The following is a 25728-nucleotide window of genomic DNA, read 5'->3' as shown; positions in this document are numbered from 1 at the left end:
AACTGAATTTTTCTTTAATGTTTAGAAACATTTAGGATTTGACAACAATAATGGCTAAGCAATTGTAACGTGAAATCTTGGGGAACTTCTTAATTACTCTGTAAATTAATTTTCTAATTGGTAAAAGAGAAGAAGTTAAAATAGATATTCTTTAAAGGAAGTTTCTACTCACATTTCTGTTGAAAAAACATCTAATCACAAAGATTATCAGATACTTATGAGTATAGGACTTTTTGTATAGCCCATTTCAATAAAAGTAAACTTTCTGATAGAACAATTTCCTTTTATATACAGCTTACTTTTTTACTTAGGCCAACAAGCTGGTAATAATTTCTATAATTAATTTTAGACATTTTAATACCCATTAGAACTTTAAGGTTTTCATAAAAATCTATCATGAATATATCTGAGTTTTTCTAGATTAAATTTGATTTCATAATGATAACATACCACTATTTGTTCCGCCCTTTAGATACTAACAGATGCCTACATTTTGAGAAACATGTAGTATAATTCTTACCTCTAAGAGATGAGGCTCCATTTGATCCAGGGTTTTTCCAAGATGCTTATCTGGACTTAAACCTGCCAAGAAAGTTTAAAATTTTTAAAATAAATGTCTAAGTAAAAGTTTAAAGACATATCTCCTTCCCTCAACCTCTCCTCACTTAGAAACCAGTATGTGTGTATTTTAAATTGGCCCTAAAATAAAATGTACTTTGCTAATATTTACTTTTATTCCCTTTCAATAACTGTTTTTCTTGTTCCTGAAAAATGTTTTCTTCCAATTCATTTCAATTGCATTGTGTCAACTACCAGATTCACTGTTTCAATCCCCCCCGCCCCCTTTTTTTAGGAATTGTATGTAATTAGAACAAAAACAAGTATCATTTCAAAAATATAAAATTTAAAACCTTGATATTTTAATTTTTATTCCTCTTTACTATTATTTATATTTTAAATTGTATTTATTAAATTGATTAGGGTGACACTAGTCAACATGAACATATAAGTTTCATGTATGGATTTCTATGTTACAAGATTTGCATATTGCACCTTGTGTCCACCACTCAAAGTCAAATCTTCTCTTGTCACCTCATATTAGGACCCCCTACTTTCCCCACCCCCTTCCCTCTGACAACCACCACTCTGCTGTTTGTGTTCATAAGTTTCAGTTTTATATCCCACATGAATGAAAACATGGTTCTTAGCTGTTTCTGACTTATTTCACTTGGCATAATGTTCTCAAGGTCTATCCATGTTGTTGCAAATGATGCTATTTCATTCTTTCTTATGGCTGAGTAGTATTCCATTGTGTATATGTACCACATCTTCTTTATCCAGTCTTCTATCACAGGACACTTTGGTTATTTCCATGTTTTGACCACTGTGAATAATGCTACAATGAATATAGGGGTGCATATATCTTTGCGAATTCATGATTTTGAGTTTTTCGGGTATCTACCCAGGAGAGGGGTTGCTGAGTCATATGGTAACTCTATTCTTAATTTTTTGAGGAATTGCCAGATTGCTTTCCATAGTGGTTGTACCAGTCTACATTCCCACCATCAGTGAATGAGATTTACTTTTTTCCACAACCTCTCCAACACTTGTTATTGCTTGTTTTGTTGATACTGGTCATTCTAACAGGTATAAGATGGTATTTTATTGTAACTTTGACTTGCATTTCCCTAATTGCCAGTGAGGTTGAATGTTTTTTTCATGTATCTATTGGCTATTTTATATCTTTTTGGGAGAGGTGTATTTTCAGGTCCTCTGCCCACTTTTTGATTGGATTGTTTGTTTGATTGGTGTTAAGTTTTACAAGTTCTCTATATGTTTTTAATTTTATTTTTTAACTCATGGACAACAGTGAGAATTTTCTGATTCATACCTATTTTATCTGAACTTCAAACATCTTACTTAGAGAATAAATAGAAAATAGAAGAGTGGTAGACTGGTAGGCTTATCTAGTTAATTCACCATATAAAAGGCTAAGTGACTGACCGTCCGTCCATCCGACCGGCTGGTACATATGACGCTCACTGGCAATTTAAAAATAAATGTTGACTCGCACATGTGTGATACATATAAAGCTCTTGCTGGTGCCAATGGCATGTGTGTGTTTCTCGAAACTAAAGTATTAACAGGATCTGCGGAAGGAGAGGTTGTTCTGATTTTAAGAATTGCCGTGGCTGGTTTGGCTCAGTGGATAGCGCGTCGGCCTGCAGACTGAAAGGTCCCGGGTTTGATTCTGGTCAAGGGCATGTACCTTGGTTGCAGGCACATCCCCAGTGGGAAGTGTGCAGGAGGCGGCTGATTGATGTTTCTCTCTCTTCAATGTTTCTAACTCTCTATCTCTCTCCTTTCCTCTCTATAAAAAAATCAATAAAATATATATTTTTTTTAAAAAAGAATTGATTTGTCCCGTCTGACACTGGCCTCCCATTTAAATTAATTCAAAGACAGTTTCTTGTGATGCCAGCATTTGCAATGACTATTAATAAATCACAAGCGCAAACACTAGACAGAGTAGGAATATTCCTACCTGAACCCGTTTTCGGACATGGTCAGTTATATGTTGCTTTCTCTAGAGTTTGAAGAGCATGTGATGTTAAAGTTATAAAAACTTCATCACAAGGGAAATTAGTCAAGCACTCTGAAAGTGTTTTTACTCTTAAGGTGGTATACAGGGAGATACTGAATAATTAAATCACTTTATCAGTTATTGTTTTTATCACTGTTGTTTTTAAATCATGTTTTTTTGGTTTTATGTCATGTTTTTATATCATGTCTTTGTTGTTGTTATATCATGTTGTTATTATTTATTAATCAATTTATATATTATTTTCATATAAATTTTACTAGTTTTCTTTCATCTCTGATGCTTCTATTATAGAGAAAGGGTGAATAACGATATTAAAATATTTCTTCTAATTTAATTTCCTTTCATTGTGCATGGATCCATGCACCGGGCCACTAGTAGCATATAAACACAAATCGTTGTACCATCAAATTAATATTTCACTTTGATGACCAATTCTGTGACAATGTATTTTCCAAGTAAAGACAGAGACAACAATGAAAAATAATTATGTGTCAATAGCATGTGCATAGTCTCCTAAAGATGTTGAACCAGTGGCTTTTGCAGCAGCAGCAGCCACCACTAATACAGGACAAACAGAGGGGAGGTGAGGGCTGGAGTTCCCGCCCGGCCCCCACTGGAGGTTGGAGCCTGCAGTCCCTCCACAGTGGTGATACTGAGCCCTGGGCCTGGGCTCTGACCAGGCGCATGCAGGGTACCAGAATGGACTCCCAATGCCTGGCCAATCCAGGGGCTCCACACTGGATTTCCAGATTCACAAAATGGCTAACATTATGGAAAGAGAAGTATAACCTTATCTTCTTTCACTATGGGGGTAGGTTTGGCAGATGGAGAAGCTGATCGAACTTCGATCTTGCCACATTTATAAGTTGCTAAAGTTTAAGATATGCTTCTTGGTGATAGCAAAGATGTCGTTGGACCACAACTGTGAAGAATCTCAACTTCTGACACCAGGAAAGATGAGTCAGTGCCAGGGGAAAGAAGTTTATCCAACCCAACCAAAGATTTGTATCAGCAATTTTTTAAGTCCAGCAAATCCTCATAGCCAGGGTTTTGAAAGAGGAAAGGAAGACATTTTTCAAAATAAAAATGCTTCTTCTCTTTCTATGTCAAAAGCAAGTCTGAGTTTAAACTTCAAAATGACTTGGAGAAGGGCAGTTCAGCTTCAAGCAAGCTCACTAAAAAAGAATACTGTATCTCAAGGTGGAAAAAAAATTTACCGAGAAGAAAAGAGCCGGGAAGGAGTTACACAGTACAATCACAGACCCTTCTGTTACTGCTATGGCTGATTGGCTGAAGATTCATGGTGCTTTAAAGACCTGGACCAAGGTTGGTGTGTGTTGAAACCCAGGTGCTACTGATTTATAAAGCCCCCCAAAATGGTCAATAGGTAGGAAAAGCCCTTCTGAATGCCTGTGAAATCGTTGAGCATCCATCAATAAAAGGATGGCTTTTGTTTCAAACTTTTTCATCCTTTGGAGCAGTTTATTTGGGCGGTCAAGGGTCCAAAAGGTGAAGAAAGAAGTTGGATTCATAACTCAGCCCTTTCCTAGCAGGATCATCTGAGCTACTTTGGAGTCAGATGGAAGGTGCTGAACAGATGTTTTGGAGTTGGCTTTGAAATGTCCTAGTCTTCTTAAACATATAATGACCAGGGAAGGAAAGGAACATGAATTGAGCATTGCATCAGAGAGCATACATGTGACTTTATATCACTTATTACATGCTAACAATCTCCACAGTCGTGACAACTTCTAGTTAAATGATAGTGAAATTGAACAACAGCATTTTGAGGACCAAGATATGTATTCTGAAAAATCCAATAAAGAAAATGACCAAAAGCATGATGTGCCTGACAATGAGGTGATAGGGAAAAGCAAAGACAGTTACACAGATACATCAGAAGGCAAGATGACACATATATCGAACTTGAGCCTCTTGAGCCTTTAAAGGAGACCACCTACACTGCTGAGCAGAGCCATGAGGGACTCAGAGGGGAGGTGAGGTCTCTCAAATAGCAATGATGTCTGAAGAAAACCAAAGCCTTATCTAGGCACTGCTGAGAAGTCCGTCCTGGCATGAACCTGTCCTACATTTATTTTGTCCTACATTCTTTTGTGAATAAACTTTCATATGACTATTGCCATGTAGATTTCCTACTGAAGCTGCTTTTGAAGAAAATCTTATTTCTGTTTGAAGAAAGAAGTGAAATGGTATTTGTCAGGATTCTATAAAAGACCAAAGGGACTGAACCTTATCATCATACACTTGGTGAGACTTTCAGTCATTTGTGGATTCATTCAGAACAAACAGCAAAACTTTTTATACTGCTGAACAGGTGTCTTACCACTACCTGCCTTTTATGTTAGTACTGAAAAGATGGGTTTTGCCTCATTGGTAGTATCCTAGCTTAGTCCAAGTTCTATGGAAACTCACTATCTGCAATATTAGATGCAGAAGCACAATTAACTTTCTTGAATAGAGGTGAAGATTATGCAATAATAATGCCATATGCTCAATGTAAAGGAATTATTTATGCACAGTGACACAGGAGCTTGGTGGAACAGTCAATATTACATGTCAAAAAAAAACACTAGATACTGTGAAATACTTGAATTTAAACTAAAGCCATTTCTAGGTAGTTGTGAGTGCCTGTGTTAATCAGATAGTAGGGAAACTTAAACTGGGAAAGGAAGTCTTAGCTACTCTGGAAGGCCATTGGGAGAGTGAAGTTTTTATGAATGACAAAAAGACTGATAATTCAGAGGTTTTCTGGTACCTAACACCAGATGTTAAGCAATGGAGATTAATAAGGCACATTGTAAAACTGGAAGAGCAGGGAGATTGAAGCAGTGAAACTCTGGCAGCAAGTCACTAGAGCCATAAATGCAAAAGACCAAACCGCAGCTACTATACAGAAGTAAGTTTCAGAGGAAGCTCAAAGATAATCTGCCAGAGATTGGAAAACAAAAATGAAGAGGGGACCTACAAGTTACTTGAACTTGATCAACACATGGGAGAATGGCATTACAAGTTTGCAGATACTCGACCATGGGACTCACTTAATGGTATGATACAGCTAGAAAAAGATGGTGCAATCCAGACCAAAATGAAACATTGCACTCCATGGTTAATGTCCCAAAAATGAAACATAAGCCAACCAGGCAACAGAAAAAAGTGGCAAAAGGCTATTCGTCCCCAGAGCCTGATATACAGGATTCATCCAGAAGTAAAGCCCAATCAGTAAAACCAAGTACAAGAAAAAAAGGGATTGAATTGGGAGATAGTCAAAATTCCACTGAATCTATAAACACAGAAAGAAAAGATGGCTCTTTGAAATAATTTAGCTTCAAACATATCTGCCCCTGGATTATTTTCTGCAAAACAAAGACTACTTCATCGTCCCCTCCCCATTTTGCTTCAAGTCTTAATAAACTTCATATTTAAATAGTTCTTTACAGTTGAATCAATGAATTTGAATAATCAGATTCAGCCTGGGACCAATGTTCAAGTTGGCTTGATCTTTATTAAAACCTCACACAGAGATGTTATCCTTTCCCTGCCCAAGGTCATAAAGTTAGTCTTTTATATTTTCTTTTTAGTTTTAAATGTTGCTATTCACATTTCAATCTTTAATCCAAGTAGAATTTACTTTTAGCTATATATGGAGTATTATAACGGTCTCTCTTGTTTGTGTATAATAACTACTGTTTATGGAATCCCTTCCCTACTGAGGTACTGATGTACATGCCACCTCTGCCAAACAGAGTTGGCATTCATATGTAAGTCTGTGCCACGTCACCTATAATTTACTTTATACTATTTCAGTATCACCAGTGCAATATACAAGTGTCTGTTTAATCTAGTAGACATGGTTAATTGGCCAGTAACAGACTTTTTTAAGAACCCATAATTCTAGAGGCTACAACTCCTAGTTATCTTTATCTTAGACTAGAGGCCCGGTGCATGAAATTCATACACAGGTACGGTCCCTAGGTCTGGCCTGCGATCAGGGCCATCTTCTCCGGCTGCCAGCAGCAAGCCCCACCCCCCACTGTCACCAACACCCGGTTCCCCATTTGCCATCGGGTGATTAGAGCCTGCTGGCCGGGGTGGGGGGGGGGCGAATTGAGAGATCGGCTGTTCCTGCCCACTCGCCAGCCCGCGCCCCTGCCACAGGTCGCCCTCTAGTGTGGGGTGACTGGTGGGGTGGGGGCCTTGATCTGGTGCCACCCACATCCCCCGCCAACCAGTCCCAGTTCCCCGTTTGCCATCAGGCAATGGGAGCCTGCTGGCTGGGGAAAGGAACTGAGAGGTGTTCAGTGCGCCTCATAGTGACTGGTTGAGCAGTTGTTCTGCCTTTAGGGTCAATTTGCATATTACCCTTTTATTATATAGGCCTAGAGGCCCAGGGATGGGGGGTGGAGGGTGTGTGTCCCTCAACCCAGCCTGCACCCTCTCCAATCTGGAACACCTCAAGGGATATCCGGCTGCTTGTGGGATCGGGCCTAAATGGGCAGTCAGACATCCCTCTCACAATCCAGGACTGCTGGCTCCCAACCACTCACCTGCCTGCCTGCCTGATCACCCCCTAACCACTCCCCTGCCAGCCTGATCGATGCCTAACTGCTCCCCTGCTGGCCCGATTGCCCCCAACTGCCCTCCCCTGCTGGCATAGTCACTCCCAACTGCCCTCTTCTGCAGGCCTGGTTGCCCCAAACTACCCTCCCCTGCAGGGCTAGTCCCCCCCAACTGCCCTCCCCTGCAGGCCTGGTTGCCCCCAACTGCCCTCCACTGCTGGCCTGGTCCCTTCCAACTGCCCTCTTCTGCAGGCCTGGTCGCCCCAACTGCCCTCCCCTGCAGGGCTGGTCGCCCCAAACTGCCCTCCCCTGCCAGCCATCTTGTGTCCACATGGGACGGCCATCTTGTGTGTTGGAGTGACGGTCAATTTGCATGTTACTCTTTTATTAGATAGGATAGGCAAGAGAAAGTTTGCTAATTAACCTAAAGGCAGTTAGAAATTACTTTTCCTTGTGAAATTTATTTATTTAAGAAAACAAATTATATAGTACTTACTATGTACAAGGCACTGTTTTAAGTGCTCTATAAATATTAACTAATTGAATTCTCAAAACAACCCAATAAGTAAGTACTATTATGGTCCTCATTTAACACAGGAGAAAATTGAGGCATTGAGAAGTTCAGTGATTCTCTAAAGTCATCCACTACCAAGAAATAAAATCAGGATTCAAACCCAGGCAGTCTGTCTGTGAAGCCCAAGCATTTAATACCATACTATGCTGTTTTTCTATGCTGGGTTAAGGATGTTTCCATCTGTACATCACTTGTTAAGATTTGTTTATTGTTTTTATAATTATACTAGTAACCCTGCACATGAATCTGTGTGCCAGGAGCTCTCTGTGGGGCCTGGCTGCTTCATGCCCGCTGCCCAGAGGCTCTCCATAGCCCAGAGGCCCATCCTGGGGTGGAACTCTTGTCTTGTCGCCACGGTGACAATGCAAGCATTTCGCCAGGCCGCTCACACTGCCTGCTCTCAGCGGCCGCCCCCCCCCCCCAGGACTGGGGGACTCCAGCAGGGCTGAGGGACTGGGCACTGCCATCTTTGTGATGGAGTGATGGTTAATTTGCATATTACCCTTTTATTAGATGGGATTTGTTAAATATGCTTAGAGCATGAACAAAGACCAAATTTTATATATAAGTACTTTGTCCATATCTACTGAGATGCATTCCCCAACATTTTCACCAATACCGAATCTTATTAAATTTAAAACTTTTGCCATTCTGATAAAAATATTGGTATTTATCTCATTAGTATTTTTATTTGCATATCTTTACTTTTGTATGATTGAGGTTGAACATGTTTTTCAGACATTTATGGCCAGATTTATAATCTTTTTTTTTTACTGTAAATTTATTTCATATTCTTTGACCAGTTTTCTAATTGACTATCCATCCTTTTTTAGTAATACTGAAACACTTCTAAACCAATGCCACTAGTCCTGTGCTTATCAACAGTGTTTTCTTTCCTAGGGTTTGTCAATTGTTTTATGAATTTTCTTATTGCAGAATACTTTATTGGTGATTGGTCTTTTATTGATAGATCTTGTCAGGTATTTAACAGTTTTTGGGTCTCATCAAAGTGCCAGCTATTTGTATTGTTTTCAATATTTTCTCCCATTTTAATTTTAAAAATTGTATTCTTACTTTTATCATTTCCTTTCCTGTTTTCTTTGTGTTCACTCAATAGCTCCTTTATTTCTGGTTTTTTGAGTCATTTATATTTACACATTTCTTATTTTTAAATAGAAGAATTTAAGTCCCAATTTAGCTGTAGCCCAGAAGATGTGAAAAGTGGTACATTTATTATCATTTAGTTTTCAATATTTTGTCATTATTACTGAGTCATGTAGAATTACTCTTGGTCAAAATATGTTTGTTTATTTTCACTATTTTGTGTTGTTTCCTAATTTGACTGCATCATGCTCAAGACTAGTCTTTATTGTGACAATTTTACAAAATTCAGTTAAGTTCCTTTGTGATTCAGAACATAATTGAATTTTATGAATGTTCCATTTGTGCTTGAAAAATGTGTTCTTTATCTGTTGAAAGCAAGATTCTGTACCCAAGCATACAAAACCATAATCACAATTTTTAATTCTGCATTTCAAACCTATGGCCTTATTATAATTTGGTTTCCATAAGTCATCAGTTTCTAATAAAAGGTGGTAAAATCTTCCATTATAATTTTGGTTTTAATAATCTCTTGTAATTCTGCCAATTTTGCGTTATTTAATTGACAGCTATATTGTTATGTGTATACAAATTCATAATTTCTAATACTCTTGTTGGGACTATTCCTTTTATCAAGAAGGAGTGACTAACTTTTCATCTCCATATGTGATTTTTATCTTATACTAGAGGCCCGGTGCACAGATTCATGCACTGGTGGGATCCCTCAGCCTGGCCTGTGCCCTCTCACAATCTGGAACTCCTCAAGGGATGCTGGACTGCCAGTTTTGGCCCAATCCCCGCAGGCCAGGCCAAGGGACCCCACCAGTGCATGAATCCATGCACCGGGTCTCTAGTATGCATATAAGATCTGTGGTTAATCTCTTCCCACCCTCCCCCTTCCCCTCTTCCCTCTGAGATTCATCAGTCTGTTCCATGCCTGTGTCTGTTCCCTGGTGGTCACTGCATATCATAGCTACTGGTCGAATGGTCTAACGGTCAAGTGGTCGCTTAGGCTTTTATATATATAGATTCTATTTGTCAACATTACAACACCAGCTTTCCTTTGCTAATATTTTCCCATTATTTATTCTCAAATTTGTATTTGTTTTAGATTCTTATAAACTACATATAATTAGATTAAAAATATATCCTATTATAAATACTACTCTAAAGAACTGAGATGAACTATGTTACATTATATGTCTGGACCTGTTTCTATCATCTTTTTGTAGATTTTGTTACATTAAGTTTTGTATTTTTTTCCTTAGCTAATTTTTGCCTCATATTGGATTAAAAAGGATTTTTATCTATTTTCTCTATTGTTTAGGAAGCATATATTATATTTCTACTCTTTCAGTAAGCACTTGTAATTTTTAACATACATTCAAAGCTACAGTATTTTAGTCTAGATGTATTATCTAAAAATTTATGGCTCGTAGAATATAAATCTAAGAATTTATGTTTAGCATCCCTTTGACCAAGAGAAATGATTATGTTTTGATTAGACACTAAGTAAGCTCCTCAATTTTAGTTGTTATTATTGCTTTAAATTCCAGTCCCATCATTTTGTGCAAGAAAAATTAAGCTTACCAATATATTTTACAATGTCTATGCTCTCCATTTTCATTCATTTCTCCTAGAATTGAATCTATTTCTCATCTGAAGTCCACTCTTTAGTTTTCACCGAAAATCTGTGAGTGGTAAACTCTTCTAGTTTTGTCATGTCTGATAATGTCCTAATTCACCCTCACCATTATATAATAGTTTAGTTGCAAAATATCACACCTTCAAGCATTAGTTGTTCCTAATGAGATTTATGCTATTTTTATTGCACAGCACCTGATATTCACTTTCAATTACAAAACTTTCTTTAAGCTTAGAATATTTTCAACTATTATATCTGCAAATACTATTTTTTTGCCCTTTCTTCAATTTTTTTTTCTGAAGAAATCTAATATACAAACATTGTAATTTCCCAATATCCTCCAGATTTTTAAACTGCTCTTTCACTTTGTCCCCCTCTGTCCCTCTGCCTTCTGGGTGAAGAACTTTTTCCTGCTTCACTCATTCCCTCTGACTTAGCTCCTCTAGAGTTTATTCTTCCCACTGAGGTTTTTAAATGTTTCATTCCCCAAATTTCTAATTAGTTACTTTCACATCACACGGTTGCTGTTTCTTTCTGGGTGATTTATTTTTCTAATTGATTGCTTTTTCTTTAATGGGTGTTATGTTTTTCTTTATCTCTTTGAGGTTCTCCCACATATGGGGCACATTCAGTCTGTTTCCCCACAGGATTATGATCTCCCACCTGTTTGCTTCCTGAAGCTTTGTATTACATCCCACAGCTTCAGTCCTGCTTTCTATTGAATGTGTCTTTTCATTTCTAGTTCACAGAGTTGTTTATAATGTTTTCCACCATAGCTATATCTTTCATACTCTTCTTCATATATTCATCTATTACTGTCATGGGTTTGGAGTAAAAATTTGGAAAACTTAAAGCATGAATATACAAGGCCAGTATAACTAGATGTCATTTTTTAGCCTCCCTTCCATTTAATTCCATGATTCCCATATACATATGGGTAACACAACCTACACATATCACATTGAGCTTTCAGGCTCTAGGTTACGCATCATTAAAATCATTTTAAAAGTCTTTTATGAATGAACCTAAGAATTTATGGTTTGCATTCTCTACAAGGATCAAGGAGTAAATAAATGGCTGTCTAAAAAGCATGAAAGGGAATTTAAGAGCATACAATGTCTACAGGTGAGCACTGGAAGATCAAACTGGTGATCTTACAATTTTTCTTGCAGTCTTTTAATTCATTATAGAGTCATCAAATCCCGGTTCTGAACTATTAAGGTAAGAAATAGCTATTACATCTCATTTCAGAGACAGCTGCATTCAATGATGGATAAAGTAATTTGACTTGCCTTTAGATAAGGGAGTCAGTAAAATATGTAAACTTAAGCCACCCTGGGCACAGTTTTTCCACATGAATCTGTGATCATCAATACAAGTACACCTTTGTAAAAATGACAAGTCATTAGAGACCTCATAATCACTGCCCAAATGACATGCGTTTCAGATGGAGATCCCTCGCAATTCAAGTACTGTCCTTGAAAAATCAATGGCCTGAAGCCACCCTGATCTGAGATCTCTTCTAAATCAGTTGAAAATATCATACATGGGATGATTATGAGATGATTTTAGTCAGGAATGTGGTAGAAAGATTTTTATTATATACTAGAGGCCCGATGCATGAAATTCATGCGGGAGTGTTGGGGGTGGGAGAGGATCCCTCAGCCCGGTCTGCACCCTCCCACAATCTAGGACTCCTTGGGCCTAAACCGGCAGTCGGACATCCCTCTCGCAATCTGGGACCCCTCACTCCTAACCGCCCGTCGGCTCGCTCCATACTGCTGGGTGCACTGCTCCTTAGTGCTGCCGTGAGCCTGGCTTCTGGCTGAGCAGCACTCCAGCTGTGGGAGCACACTGACCACCAGGGGGCAGCTCATTGCGTTGAGTGTCTGCCCCCTGGTGGCCAGTGTGTGTCATAGCGAACGGTCGTTCTGGTCGTTCCGCCATAAGGGTGGCTGGGCTTTTATTATATAGACTAGTAGCCCGGTGCACGAAATTTGTGCACATTGAAAGGAATTTAATTAGAGGAATGTAATTTGGACTCACTAATATCAATAGTATGTGAGCGTGAGGCAGTCCGCGTTTCTGAAATTCAAAGACATGAATTTTAGCTATTTGCCAAATAAATGGACTTTGCAGATATCATTTAAAAGAGCATTCAGCTTAATATTAAAAACTCTGGCTACCAAGTCAGGTCTGTCTTCAACTTTTTGCCAGCGCTGTAAATTGTTTGCAATATCTGCCCATTTGGGGTTGCATGACATGGTTATGAATAAATCAGGCTTGCCATACTTCATTACAATTGTCATAGCATCCTGATATTGCTACTGCAGATTTCTGGGACTACCCTCAGAAGATGATGGAAGTATTATCATTTTACCAATTGGCACATTGTCATTTTCAGATCTAGATTTGAGATAATCCATCAAACCACTATATTTTTCAACTCTCAACTTAGATTGGTTTGCTTTGATGAAATTTATCCGATTGGCCTCCATTTTTGAATATGAATCCATGATAAACTGTTAATTTTCCTGCATTTAAAATAGGATTGAACATGTCCCACACAGAGATGAAATCCATAATACTGCATTTGTGTGACTCGTGTCCTTACATTTTGTCTAGTATTATTGTCGATTACACTGTTGTCTCTGAGTCTTAATGCAATATCTGTTCCCCAGCCTTTTTCACCATGTGGAAAAAGAATAAGACATGTCATTGCATCGAATGTAGGAAACAGGATATTGATTTGTTTCATTTTAGTGGCATTTGGATTATTGGGATCTGGTTTACAATGAATGAGCAAGTCCCTTTCAAAAGGAGGTTCTCCATCTTTGTTTCTGAATATGACAGCAACCTCGGTTACACGGGGAGAATTATATCTACCTGGGTCACTGTCACGCTCGTATTTAATTGCCATTGTTATCTCTGTGGGAGCAATACCTTTTGTTGCTGCTTCAGATTGGGCTTCCTTTTCTACCTCATGTAGCATCTTGTACGATTTTGTTAATTCAGTTCTTTCATGCATGACGTTGTTGATGTTGATCATGAGTCTTTCTGAGCAGCCCTGGTTTTCTGGAATTGCTAATCTTTTACTTGTAGCTTCGGCTGTTTCCAAAATATAGAGTTGAGCAAACTTCCGAGAAACACCATCCGAAGGATGTAAAGTTCCAGTATGGTGATAAACTTGTCCGTGTATTCTAAAACAGTATGGCCCATATCCTGATGGCGATGCAATATTTGCACCCATGGAAGCAAGAGCAAAAGAACTATGGAACGAAAATTTTCCATGAATTTTTTACTGTCAGAATCTTCATTTGTCATTAATCTTTTTAAGTATGCTGGGTAATCTGGAAAATGTATATCATTTGGACAGACTTTCCCTTTGTTACAACATCGAGTAAAATTTCCCATCGGATGTTTTTTCATCAGAGGAATTTAGTGATAGGCAAAATTCACATTGAATAGTCATTCCACCACAACTATGTTCGAGGATTGCATCGTCACGTACTCCATTTTTGCTGAGAAGGCCGTTCCTACCGGTATTGGTAGTACTTGTTGATGACTGTTCTCTAGACATATTCTGTCGTCACCACCGCCTTCTTTCAACTTCAAAAGCACATTGGTCTTTAGACATTTTCTGTCGATAACGCCGGTGTTTTTCAGCATCAGAGTGACGTTTTTCCAGTAGCTGGTGTTCAGATACATCCTGTCGCAGGCGCCACCTTCTTTCAAGATCAGACGCACGCTGCTCTGCAGACAGTTTCTGTCGATAACGCCAGCATCTTTCGGCTGCAGAGCTATGTTGCATCAACAGTTGCTCTTTAGACATAGTCCCACCTCTTTACTGTCATGGTCTGAGATGCAGGTGAATGAGAGTGCTGGCTGTCAGGCTGCTGAGAACTGTCTGACCCATGGCTGATTCTGGCTGTTTCTGTGGGGGTGGGACTTTCTCCTCCCTGCTGTCAGTTTCCACAGCTGTGATGAGGAAGCTGGGGTGACAGAAGGAGCTGTGCCCTCCAAGCTGCCCCCACCTCTCTCACTCTGCCCTATGTCCAGTGGTCTCCTGCTCTGCCAAGTCCTTCAAACCTCCCGCTCTCCGCCGGCAAGGTCCCAGGAGCCCATGGGCATGGATAGGCGCGGGCGGCCTTGGCTCCCCGACTGGCTAAAGTCCCAAAAGCCTGTGGGTGTGGCTACGGCCTCGCCTCCTGTGACCGGCAAAGGTCCCGGGAGCCCATGGGCGTGGCTTGGCATGGCAGGCCTCGCCCCCTGTGCCAGCAATGGTCCCGGGAGCCTGCAGTGCAGCTGTGGCCACCATCGCCTCCTAGGGCGCCTGACACCTGTGTATGCAAATTAACTGCCGTATTTGTTGGGTTAATTTGCATAGTCACTCTGATTGGCTGGTGGGCGTGACTGGTGGGCATGGCTTGAGCGTAGCGGAGGGACGGCTATTTGCATGTTTATCTTATATATTATACTAGAGGCCCGGTGCACAAAAATTAGTGCACTCGGGGGGTCCCTCAGACCGGCCTGTGCCCTCTCACTGTCTGGGACCCCTCAGGGGATGACCAGCTGCTGGTTTAGGCCTGCTCCCCAGGGGATTGGACCTAAGCTGGCAGTCAGACATCCCTCTGGCAGTCCGGGAACCCTCCGGGGATGTCCACTTGCCAGTGGGGAGCAGGCCTAAGCCATCAGTCAGACATCCTTAGTGCTGCCGTGGAGGCAAGAGAGGCTCCCACCACCGCTACTGCGCTAGCCATCCATGAGCTCAGCTTCTGGCTGAACAGCGCTCCCCCTGCGGGAGCATATGACTACCAGGGGACAGCTCCTGCATTGAGCATCTGCCCCATGGTGGTCAGTGCGTGTCCTAGCAACCAGTTGTTCTGCTGGTCTGTTGATCTGCATATTAGCCTTTTGCTATATAGGATAATGTCTTATTATGGGCAAGGCCTCTAATTCAATTTTTTTAGGTAGTTAAAGGGGCAGAATTTTCACTTGAGCCTGAAGCTAAAATTGCCCTTAGCTCAAAAATCTGTATACCACTGAGACACATCTTGGTGAGGCTCATTCTGAACCCATACACTGTTCTATTATGTGTATAAGTATTGGGACCCATCTTATCTCTTTAGTGAAAGGAACCTTTTGTTATGTTACAATGACTAACTCTATCTCATGAGTTGTGTTTTGGCTTCAAGCCTGCAAGTATTCATGCAGCAACTTCAGCGCTTCTGTTCAATATTTACATGGCATATCTTTTATTTTATTTTCTCTAAATCTTTCTAGATTTTTATGTATTAGATAGGAATAGCCCATGGACAGAGACAGTAGTCTGGCTAAGGCCTGGAAGGGGTGGGTGCAGGGTGGAGGAGATCAATGGGGGAAAAAAAAAAAAACGAAACAAAGGGACATCTGTAATACTTTCAACAATAAAGACACATTTTAAATAAAGAAAAATATCTTAGTTGAAAAGAGTTTTATGTGAAATAATATAAGTAATTGCTCTACACTGTACTTTATATTCTCAACTCCTCTCAAAGAGATATTAATTGACCCTATGTCACTTAATATTAATTGACCCCATGTTCAATGACTGCAGGATTGACTTCCACCACACCGTCCCAGCACTGACTGCCATGGGGCTGCGATCACACCCTGCTTTTTTCTCCCGGTCTGTTCCAGACCGAGGGTTCCATCTCCGTGAAACCCGGGTCAGTCTTTGCATCGGGCAAGTGGAATCGCTGAGGCCTATTTGAGAGTTGCCAAGGCTGGGAGCATGATCTCAGAATAGTTAAAAACACGTTCGTGAAGTGATGCTAGAGGTTCTCATTAAAAAGTTCACGTGTCTGTGCTGCACCAACAGGGTTGCTTTAACACAGATGCCTCCATCCGCAAGCCCACCGGCTCCAGGAGCAGGCGGGAGGTTGAAAGTGGCCACGGGTAGATGAGGCCAGTGCCAGGCAACCTGGCAGGTGTCAGCAGCTTGGCTGTCTGAGCCCCAAGCGCGGGGAGACAGGCTCTGACGTCACCACCGCGTGGAGGATTTGACAGCAGCGGCTTCAGAGCTTGTTGCTATTTTGTTTTATTTATATCTCCTTTTCCCTTTAAACCTCTAGGTTGCCTTTGTTGGAGAGAGGAGCAGCCTTTGCAGCCTCCTCAGTGGAGAGCAAGCCTTCGATCTGGGTTCACACCCAGAGATAGACTCCTGTTTAGAAACACGTGTGGGTCTTGCATTATTTGCTCTGTTACCCAAAAAGATGGTTTTAAAATTCTGGCACAATAATGTGTTTCCTGCTTATCCACGACGGCAGGCCGAGCGTAGCCACAGGCACAGCCACATTCTTCACTCCTTCGCAGGCCTCTGTCCAAGGGCGGCGGTGCAGGCGCTTCACGCCGGGAGGGGCCGGAGGGCAGGTGGGGCAGCCCTGCTTGTCCCAGACCTTCTGTCTCAGTCCCCATCTTCCTGCTCCGGGTTTGTAGGGTCTTCCTCTTGAGGCGGATTCAGGCATCTGGGGGGACATGTTTATCACACGCTGTTTTCCGTGTGGGTGGTCAACAGGGGGGTGTTCCTGAATCAGGCTTCCTTCAGCATTGCAGTGGGGGGGGGGGGGGGGTTAGACAGCATGAAGGTGCAAACACAACCTGTGGGGACTTCTCGCTGAGCGCCTTCTGTATACCTGGTGGGCCTCTCCCCTCAGAAAGGGCGTTCCCTGCATCTGCGACCAGTAGGTGTGTGTATGTGTTGTGGGGTGGGGGGGGAGGAGGATGAGGCTGGTTGGCTGCTGCAGTGCCCTCATAGCCAGTGTCAGCGGGTGGGGCAGAGTACCTGGGACCCTGGATTCCCTCTGGGGTTTGCAGAATCTCCCCCTCCCTTTGTTCTCCCATTCTCCGCGGAGGAGGCAGCTGCTGGCAGACAGCAGGGCGGATGGATCCGCCATCAGACCTACCGCCGGACCTCCAGGGAGGTTTCCTGACCCTTCTGTGTCCCCCGCTCACCTGAACCCCTAAAATAGTCGGGGTGTCCACTGCTCAGAGGCTCCCGTGAGCTCATGGAGGTGGGCCCTTGGTCATCGGTTTTTATTTTTTTACTACATTGTTTCCGTGTGCAGTGATCACACTTCATCTGGAGCAGGGCGGGCTCAGGTGACCTTGTGGAGCCTCTAGGGCGGGGAAGCACCGCAGTGCCATGGTTGTCAGTGCCTGCAGCTCCGGACCACCCCGCTTGGTTTTAAACGCAAACCCGCCTTGGACAGGCCTTCAAGGTCTTTTTTCCTTCTGTCTGCTCACATTCAAGTGCTGGCAGCGCTGGCCCCTTGGTGCCTGGCCTGTCCTCTTCAGATTCAACCTGCAGGACTACTAAGGGGGCCAGTCCACGGGAGGGGAAGCAGCCGCAGTGCTGATCGTAATCACGGGGCGCAGGCAAGGCGGCACACAGGCCTGGGGTGCCACCTTGCCTGCACCCAGGCTCTCCTATGGCAATGCAGCTCTCTCTCCCTCTGATTGCCATGCGATCACCGGGTGTAGGCCAGCCAGCACCCTGGCCCCTGGGGTTCTGGGTGCCACCTGGCCTGCCCCTGGCTCTCTCTCCCTCCAGTCGCCATGGCGATCACGGGGCAGCAGGTCAGCCAGCACCCATGGCCCTGGGGGATCTGGGGGTGCCGGCTGGCCTGCGCCGGGGCTCTCTCTGCCCCCAAACCACAATGCAATCAGGAATCACCACCGCCTTTGCCCGCCCCCCACCTCTTGCCTGCCGCCTGGGTTTCAGATCCCTTTCGCCTCCCAGCATTGTGGCTAAGTATGCAAATTAACCGCCATCTTTGTTGGCGGTTAACTGCCATCTTGGCTGGCAGCTAATTTGCATATCGCCCTGATTAGCCAATGGGAAGGGTAGCGGTCGTACGCCAATTAGCATGTTTCTCTTTTATTAGATAGGATAGGATAAGATTCTGTTTATATTAAAACCCTTTGAGAGACTGAAAAGTTTGTGAAAAAGCCACAATGTTCCATGGCCTTTTTCAATGCAACTCAACTTCAATTTGTTCCTGTGCTTGGAAAAGATATTTCATTTTTAGATTCATTCAATTTAGGTGCCTCCTTTCTAGTGAAGCCTGGGTCATGAATGGACATAAACTGGGTTTCGCTAAAACCTAATAGTCTGTTCAGTTTACCTCCTGAATTAGTCAGCTATAGTATGTGAGTCTCAATGTATCTATCTTTTTTATGAAAATCTTTATAATAATTGAGATGATATTTACTAGTATTGACATAAATATGAATATAAATAAATATCAATATTAATAAAGACAATTACAATCCATAGGATCCAGGATGATGTTATGTTCAGAGTACATTTTAACTCAAATAAATAAAAAAGTTACTTCAAGTTACTAACAAAATTTTCTCAAGTGCAACCCTAACTGGTTTGGCTCAGTGGATAGAGCGTTGGCCTGTGGACTGAAAGGTCCCAGGTTTGATTCTGGTCAAGGGCATGTACCTTGGTTGCAGTCACATCCCCAGTTGGGGGTGTGTAGGAGGCAGCTGATCAATGTTTCTCTCTCATCAGTGTTTCTAACTCTCTATCCCAGTCCCTTCCTCTCTGTGAATAATCAATAAAATATATTTAAAAAAATTTTTTTTCTCAAGTGCAGAAAAATTTTACTGTAGATCCTGACACCTAACCATTTAATCATATCTTATAGACATTCTTTGATGGAAATGGGGTGGGTGAATAAACCCAGAACAAGACCTAGGCACTAGATAACTCCATGTAGAAGAAATTAATTAAAAGGAAGAACCATAATTTGCAGAGCTGACATCTATTTTACTTTACTTGCATGTATCAATGGGAAGCAATTACAATTCAATTAAAATATTCAATTTTATTACTTTACTGACTGACCTTGAAGTTAATGCCTGTTTTATTTAATTGCATCATCTATGAATAAATGTTAGCCCTACGATGTTATGCCCCATTATTTTCAATGCATATTTCAACTTCTCAACTGAATTATATCAGTTAATTTATTATCTACTGTCATGAAACCAAGTGGAGGTTTATTTCTTCGGGACAGCCAAATATATGATATAAGAGAAACATCACAAAATGTTTGATAATGCTATTTTTAACAGTCAAGTAAAATGAATTGTGTTCACATCTCAACTTTTGTAGCCTAGACTTTTACTGTAAAATCAGTAGGTGTTATTAGAAAAAGTATAATCACTCTGAGAAGTAATTTCCAGTCTGCCTATAATTCCTGATAAATTCAATGGAGACAGGAATGGAATATCCCATGCATTTTGAAGTTAACACTCACACACACACACACACACACACACACACACACACACTCTCTCTTAATGATCCCTTCTTATTTCTTCCAGGCTCACTGACCACCAGAACAAGTAGATTCACTTTAAAAAGTTCTAATGGTTATATTGGTAAATATAACTTTTTGTTGTTGTTGTTCTCAGACTCAAGTTGAGCACACTACTACTATATTGTAATTGAGCATTTAAGAAATACAATGATTAAATTTGTACTTAAAAGAACAGATAAGAAATATTATGTAATCTTTAAAGTAAAAATGAGCTCACATTTTAAAAGATGACTCTTTGGGGAAAATTTTTATTTCAGTTTCCAGATTTTTCATTTCTACAATCAGAATACTAAATGCTTATCTATCTTATAGGTTGTGTGAGGATTCATCTCAACATGTAACTGGTTTCTGAAATCTATGAACTAGCATTTCGCTTCAGCGTAAGTAATAAAAGAGACACAGGTACTTCATGGATTCACTTTTAAAATGATAGCATCCATGAAATGAATGACCAATAAATTATATCCTATCTAATAAAGAGAAACATGGTAATTGGCGTACGGCCGCTACCCTTCCCATTGGCTAATCAGCGAGATATGCAAATTAACTTCCAGCAAAGATGGCGGCCAGCAGCCAGGCAGCTTGAAACTAACATGAGGCTTGCTTGCTTCAGTGACGGAGGAAACCAACGTTCCCCGCCTGCCTTGCCGGCCTCTGAGCCTGCAGTTTGAAACATTGTAACAAGTACAGAAGCTAAACAAACCCCAGAAACCTGCTTTCAGCAAGCCGGGAACTCAGAGCTGGAGTTATACATTGTTTCGATTATAGAACTCAAACAAACCAGATACCTGCTTTTAGCAGCAGAAGCCTCAGAGCTAAAGCTGGCCCAGAATAAAAAGAAAAAAAAGAAAAAAAGGAGCAGTTGGGAGCTTCAGCCCTCAGCCCCTCACCCAGACTGGCCAGGCACCCCAGTGGGGACCCCCACCCTGAAGGGTGTGTGACCAGCTGCAAACAGCCATCATCCCCTCACCCAGGCTGGCCAGGCACTCCAGTGGGGAACCCCCACCCTGATCCAGGACACCCTTCAGGGCAAACCAGCCAGCCCCACCCATGCACCAGGCCTCTATCCTATATAGTAAAAGGGTAATATGCCTCCCAGCACCGGGATCAGCAGAGCTGCGAGGCCTCCCAGCACCGGGATCAGCGGAGCCGAGAGGCCTCCCAGCACCGGGATCAGTGTGACAGGGGGCAGCGCCCAAACCCCCTGATCGGCCCTGCTCTGTGTGTGACAGGGTAGAGCCATAACCTCCCCATCGGCCCTGCCCTGAGTGTGACAGTGGTGGTGCCCCAACCCCCTGATCGGCCCTGCTCTGTGGGTGATAGAGGGCGGCACCCCAACCCCCTGATCCGCCCTGCTCTGTGTGTAACAGGGGGCGGTGCCCCAACTCCCCTATCGGCCCTACTCTGTGAGTGACAGGGGGGAGCTCCTCAACCCCCTGATGGGCCCTGCTCTGTGCGTGACAAGGGGGAGCTCCCCAACCCCCTGATGGGCCCTGCTCTGTGTGTGACAGGGGGGAGCTCCCCAACTCCCTGATCGACCCTGCAATGTGCGTGACAGGGTAAGGAGCCCCAACCCCCCTGATGGGCCCTGCTCTGTGCATGACAGGGGGCAGCACCCCAACCCCCTGATTGGCCCTGCTCTGTGTGTGACAGGGGGCAGCGCCTCAACCCCCGGATTGGCCCTGCTCTGTGCGTGACAGGGGGCGGCGCCTCAACTCCCCAATCGGCCTTGCTCTGAGCCCGACCAGGGGCTGCACATAGGAATTGGGCCTGCCCTCTGCCACCCATGTGCAGGCCTAAGCCAGCAGGGTGTTATCTCCCGAGGGGTCCCAGACTGTGAGAGGGCACAGGCCAGGCTGAGGGACCCCCCCTTCCTGCCGAGTGCACCAATTTTTGTGCACCGGGCCTTTAGTTAAGTATAATTATGCAGTTAATGATAACCAATACTTGCTGGTGATCGCCCAAACAGTCCTTTTATTAAACCTTTAAAAATACCATATAGTTTCACATCTAATAAAATGAAAAAAAAGAAAAAGATATGTTTCAAACAAAAAAATTTAAAGGGGAATTTGATATATTTATTTTAGAAATATCTTCCTAATCCTTTTTAGTAGTTTTTCAACATGATGAGTATTGAAAATTGAAAGGACCTACATATGAGTCTGGAGTGTCTGAAGGGGTGAAAGTTGAAGTTAAAAAAGTGACAAAAACAGATCATACAGAACCCTTTGTTTCATTTTAAAGAGTTTATATTTGAATGTAAGGTCACAGAGAAGACAGAAATTGTAAGCAGATGAATGACACAATCCAATTTGACTTCTGGAAAAATCAATCCTTGCCAGAAAACAAGACTGAAGGTAAGAAGGTAAATAAAGGGGCTGCTGCAGTAGTTAGTAAGAGAGGATGTTAATAGACAAGGCAATAGGTATGGAAAGAAGAAAACAGATTTGAGAGCAACATATAGTAGGTAGGATATATTGTACTTGCTGATGAACTGGGCATGGGGAAAACAGGAAAGAGAAAAGGGAAGGATGAGTCTCAGGTTTCTGATTCTGACCAAATGAAAAGATGACGGCAGCAAACCCTACTTATTCCAGATATAGACAAAATAGAACAGAATAAAGTGTGGGAAGGAAAGTAAAGAGTAGATTCAATTTTAGACATGTTTGAGGTACCAGTGAATAGCCTGAGAAGATATATCTAATTTACAACTAGGTATATGGAGTTAGAGCACAGCAAAGAGGTCCGGGCTGGAGATACTAATATAGAAATAGAAGACATGAGATGAAATTACTCAAGAAGAGTATGTGAAGTCAGAAGAGAAAGCACAGGAAATAGCTTTGATGAATATCAAACTTTAATCACACTGTAGTTAGAGAGCTGCCCAAAATGCAAATTTGATTGGGTCATTGGACAAGAGAGTTACAAGAGCACGGACATCTAACTCTTCTTTTCTTCATGTGATGGTTAATTATATGTATCACAAGAGGCCCGGTGCACAAACATTTGTGCACTCGGGGGGCGGGGGGGGGATGGGGATTGTCCCTCAGCCCGGCCTCTGCTCTCTTGCAGTCTGGGACCCCTTGGGGGATGTCCACCTGCTGATTTAGGCCTGCTCCCCAGGGGATCGGGCCTAAGCTGGCAGTCAGACATCACTCTGGCAGCCCGGCAGCCCTCGGGAGATGTCCACTTGCCAGCGGGGAGCAGGCCTAAGCTGCAGTTGGACATCCTTAGCGCTGCTGAGGAGGCGGGAGAGGCTCCCACCACCACCATTGTGCTGGCAGCCGTCAGCCTTGCTGTGGCTGAGCAGAGCTCCCCCTATGGGAGTGCACTGACCACAAGGGGGCAGCTCCTGCATTGAACATCTGCCCCCTGGTGGTCAGTGTGTGTCATAGTGACCAGTCATTCCCAGTCGTTCTGCTGTTAGGGTTAATATGCATATTACCCTTTTATTACATAGGATAGAGGCCTGGTGCACGGGTGGAGGCCGGCTGGTTTGCCCTGAAGGGTGTCCCGGATCAGGGTGGGGTCCCACTTGGGTGCCTGGCCAGCCTGGGTGAAAGGCTGATGGCTGTTTGCAGGCTGGCCCAGCCCACCAGTGGGGACCCTCACCCCGTGGGTGTTTGGCCAGCCTGGGCGAGGGGCTGATGGCTGTTTTCAGGCTGACTACGGCTGCGGGCTGGAAGCATGTATCTGGGATTTATTTATCTTCTATAATTGAAACTTTGTAGCCTTAGGCAGAGCCCAGGTCCTGGAAGACTGGATTGCCCCTGGCAACCTAGGCTCCCAGCCCCTCCTTGAATGGAGGCCACGCTGGCTGGAAGCAGGTATCTGGGGTTTATTTATCTTCTATAATTGAAACTTTGTAGCCTTGAGCGGAGTTCAGGGCCGGCAGGGCAGGTGGAAAGGTTGGCTTCCTCCATTGCCAGGGGCAATCCAAGCCTCCTGCTCACTCCAGCTCTCTGGCCACCGCCATCTTAGTTGGGTTAATTTGCATATCTGCTCCTGATTGGCTGGTGGGCATGGCATGTGGGTGTGGCTTATGGGTGTAGCGGAGGTATGTTCAATTTGTTTCTCTTTATTAGATTAGAGTGGGCCATGGAGTGCCCACATTAAACACTTTCTGTGCGTGTCTGTGAGGGTGTTTCTCGATGAGACTGGCATCTTAATCGGTGGTCTCTGATTACCCCTCACCCCTGCAATGTGGATGGGCGTCATCCAATCCAGTAAGGGTCTGAATAGAACAATAACAGAGGAAAGAGAAATTGCTTCCCCCCCTTTCTTTTTCTGCCTCAGTACTTGAAATGGAACCTCTCATCTCATCTTCTCCTGTGTTCAGACTGGGATTTACATCATTTGCTCCCCTGGTTCTCATGCCTTCAAACTTGGACCGAATTATACCATTGGCTTCCCCGAGTCACCAAATTGCAAACAGCAGATTGTGGGACTCATCAGCTGTCATAATCATGTGAGCCAATTCCTCAGAATACATCTCTTTTGTATCCTAACGGTTGTGTTTCTCTGAGGGTTCCTGGTTAATACATTTCCCCCTCCTTTCCAAACTCCACTAAAAAGATTGCCGAATAAAAGAAGAAAATGTCAGGAATGAAACTACCCAGAACTTGAACTAAAGTCTGCTTGAGTAAAAATAAAATCAAATTCAGAAGAAAGTCTGTCTTAAGACTTTCCCAGTAAAAGAATAGCTTCCTAGAAAAAGAAGTCAGGAAACTCTGGAGAATCCTGATTATAACACATACCACAAGATCTTGCACTGTGAGATGCAATAGCTCACCTGGTTCTTATGTACATTTACACTCACTGTGACCTATAAACATAACAAAAAATTGAGACATCAGCCAATATAATAGTACCTATCTGAAAGATAATTCATTAGAGGACAAACCCTACAAACTTTATAACATATCCTTGCTCTAAGAAGTTTTAATAAATAGCTGTGAGCCCTCAGTTAAGATAAGAAGTCTCACTTTCCAACCATGGCAAATATGAAATTACATTGGTAGTAAGGCACTAAACATAAATATTTGTTTGGAGAGTATAAACATTCTTACTACTAAATAGACAAACTGAAAAAAAGACTTGGGGAGTTATCTTTCCAGATAAGTTTTCAGTTTAATTGTTATATATCATTGGAAAGTTGTCTTAGTGTAAGCTGACACAGCCATGGATGTTACTACAGAGGACTTGTATAACAATATGTGTTAAAATAAGATCTTTATTTGTGAATACTCCATTCTGTGTATTTTGAATTTTTTTTAAATAGAGGGAATGGGAGCTATTTAGTTGATATGAAGGTAGAAAGACAGGTTCTAGAATAAAAATATAGTAATTATTTCTTGGAAGGCAATATATAATATTTTATACACACACAGACACACACCCACTCAAATATCTTTGAAATACACAGAATCTTCATCTATTCAAAAATTCAAAGCACATATCCATACCAGCACCAAATAGTTATAGGCATAACTTATTTTTTAACAGCCTGCCTTATCTAGTAAAGGAAAAGATATGTTAGCAATAAAATGAATAGAATCAGTACCTATTTCCTCTGCTGTTACAATCTGTTACTCCCCTTTACAGCCTGAGCAAAAAGCACTGCACTCAGAGATGGGTCGCTGTGGGGCTCATAGTATTTGTATTTAAATCTGAGTAAAAGATTATATCACATACTCAGAATTTGATATTTAAATCTTGATTCCCCTCCCCCATCAATTTAAGATAGTAGGTAATTTACAATACATTTGGAAATGTTAAAAAAAAGTCTTGATGCTTCAATATTTGAGTTTTAAGTTTAAAAATCCTGTATTAAAGCACTTTGTATAAAGGTA

The 25728-nt window shown here is 42.3% G+C and overlaps 1 protein-coding gene and 1 pseudogene across 4 annotated transcripts in view; one reads left to right on the top strand and one right to left on the bottom strand.

Moving 5' to 3' along the window:
• The window catches only part of DPH6 (diphthamine biosynthesis 6), a gene marked incomplete at its 3' end in the record, with an annotated part of 188884 nt that overhangs the window by 35272 nt on the left and 127884 nt on the right, over positions 1-25728 (bottom strand). For all 3 annotated transcript variants that reach the window (XM_081107976.1, XM_081107977.1, XM_081107978.1), the window contains exon 6: positions 521-582. In XM_081107976.1, coding sequence (XP_080964102.1) covers positions 521-582 — 62 coding nt within the window. The remainder of the gene's footprint in view (positions 1-520; positions 583-25728) is intronic.
• LOC308531095 (oxysterol-binding protein-related protein 8-like) lies at positions 3411-6053 on the top strand (annotated as a pseudogene). The gene has a single exon. The product of its transcript is annotated as an oxysterol-binding protein-related protein 8-like (transcript).

This window comes from Myotis nattereri (genome assembly GCF_964212035.1).
Source record: "Myotis nattereri genome assembly, chromosome: 1".
Classification (NCBI taxonomy): domain Eukaryota; kingdom Metazoa; phylum Chordata; class Mammalia; order Chiroptera; family Vespertilionidae; genus Myotis; species Myotis nattereri.
The sequence above is the reverse complement of the archived record's forward strand: the minus strand, read 5'-3'. Positions and strand labels throughout refer to the sequence as shown.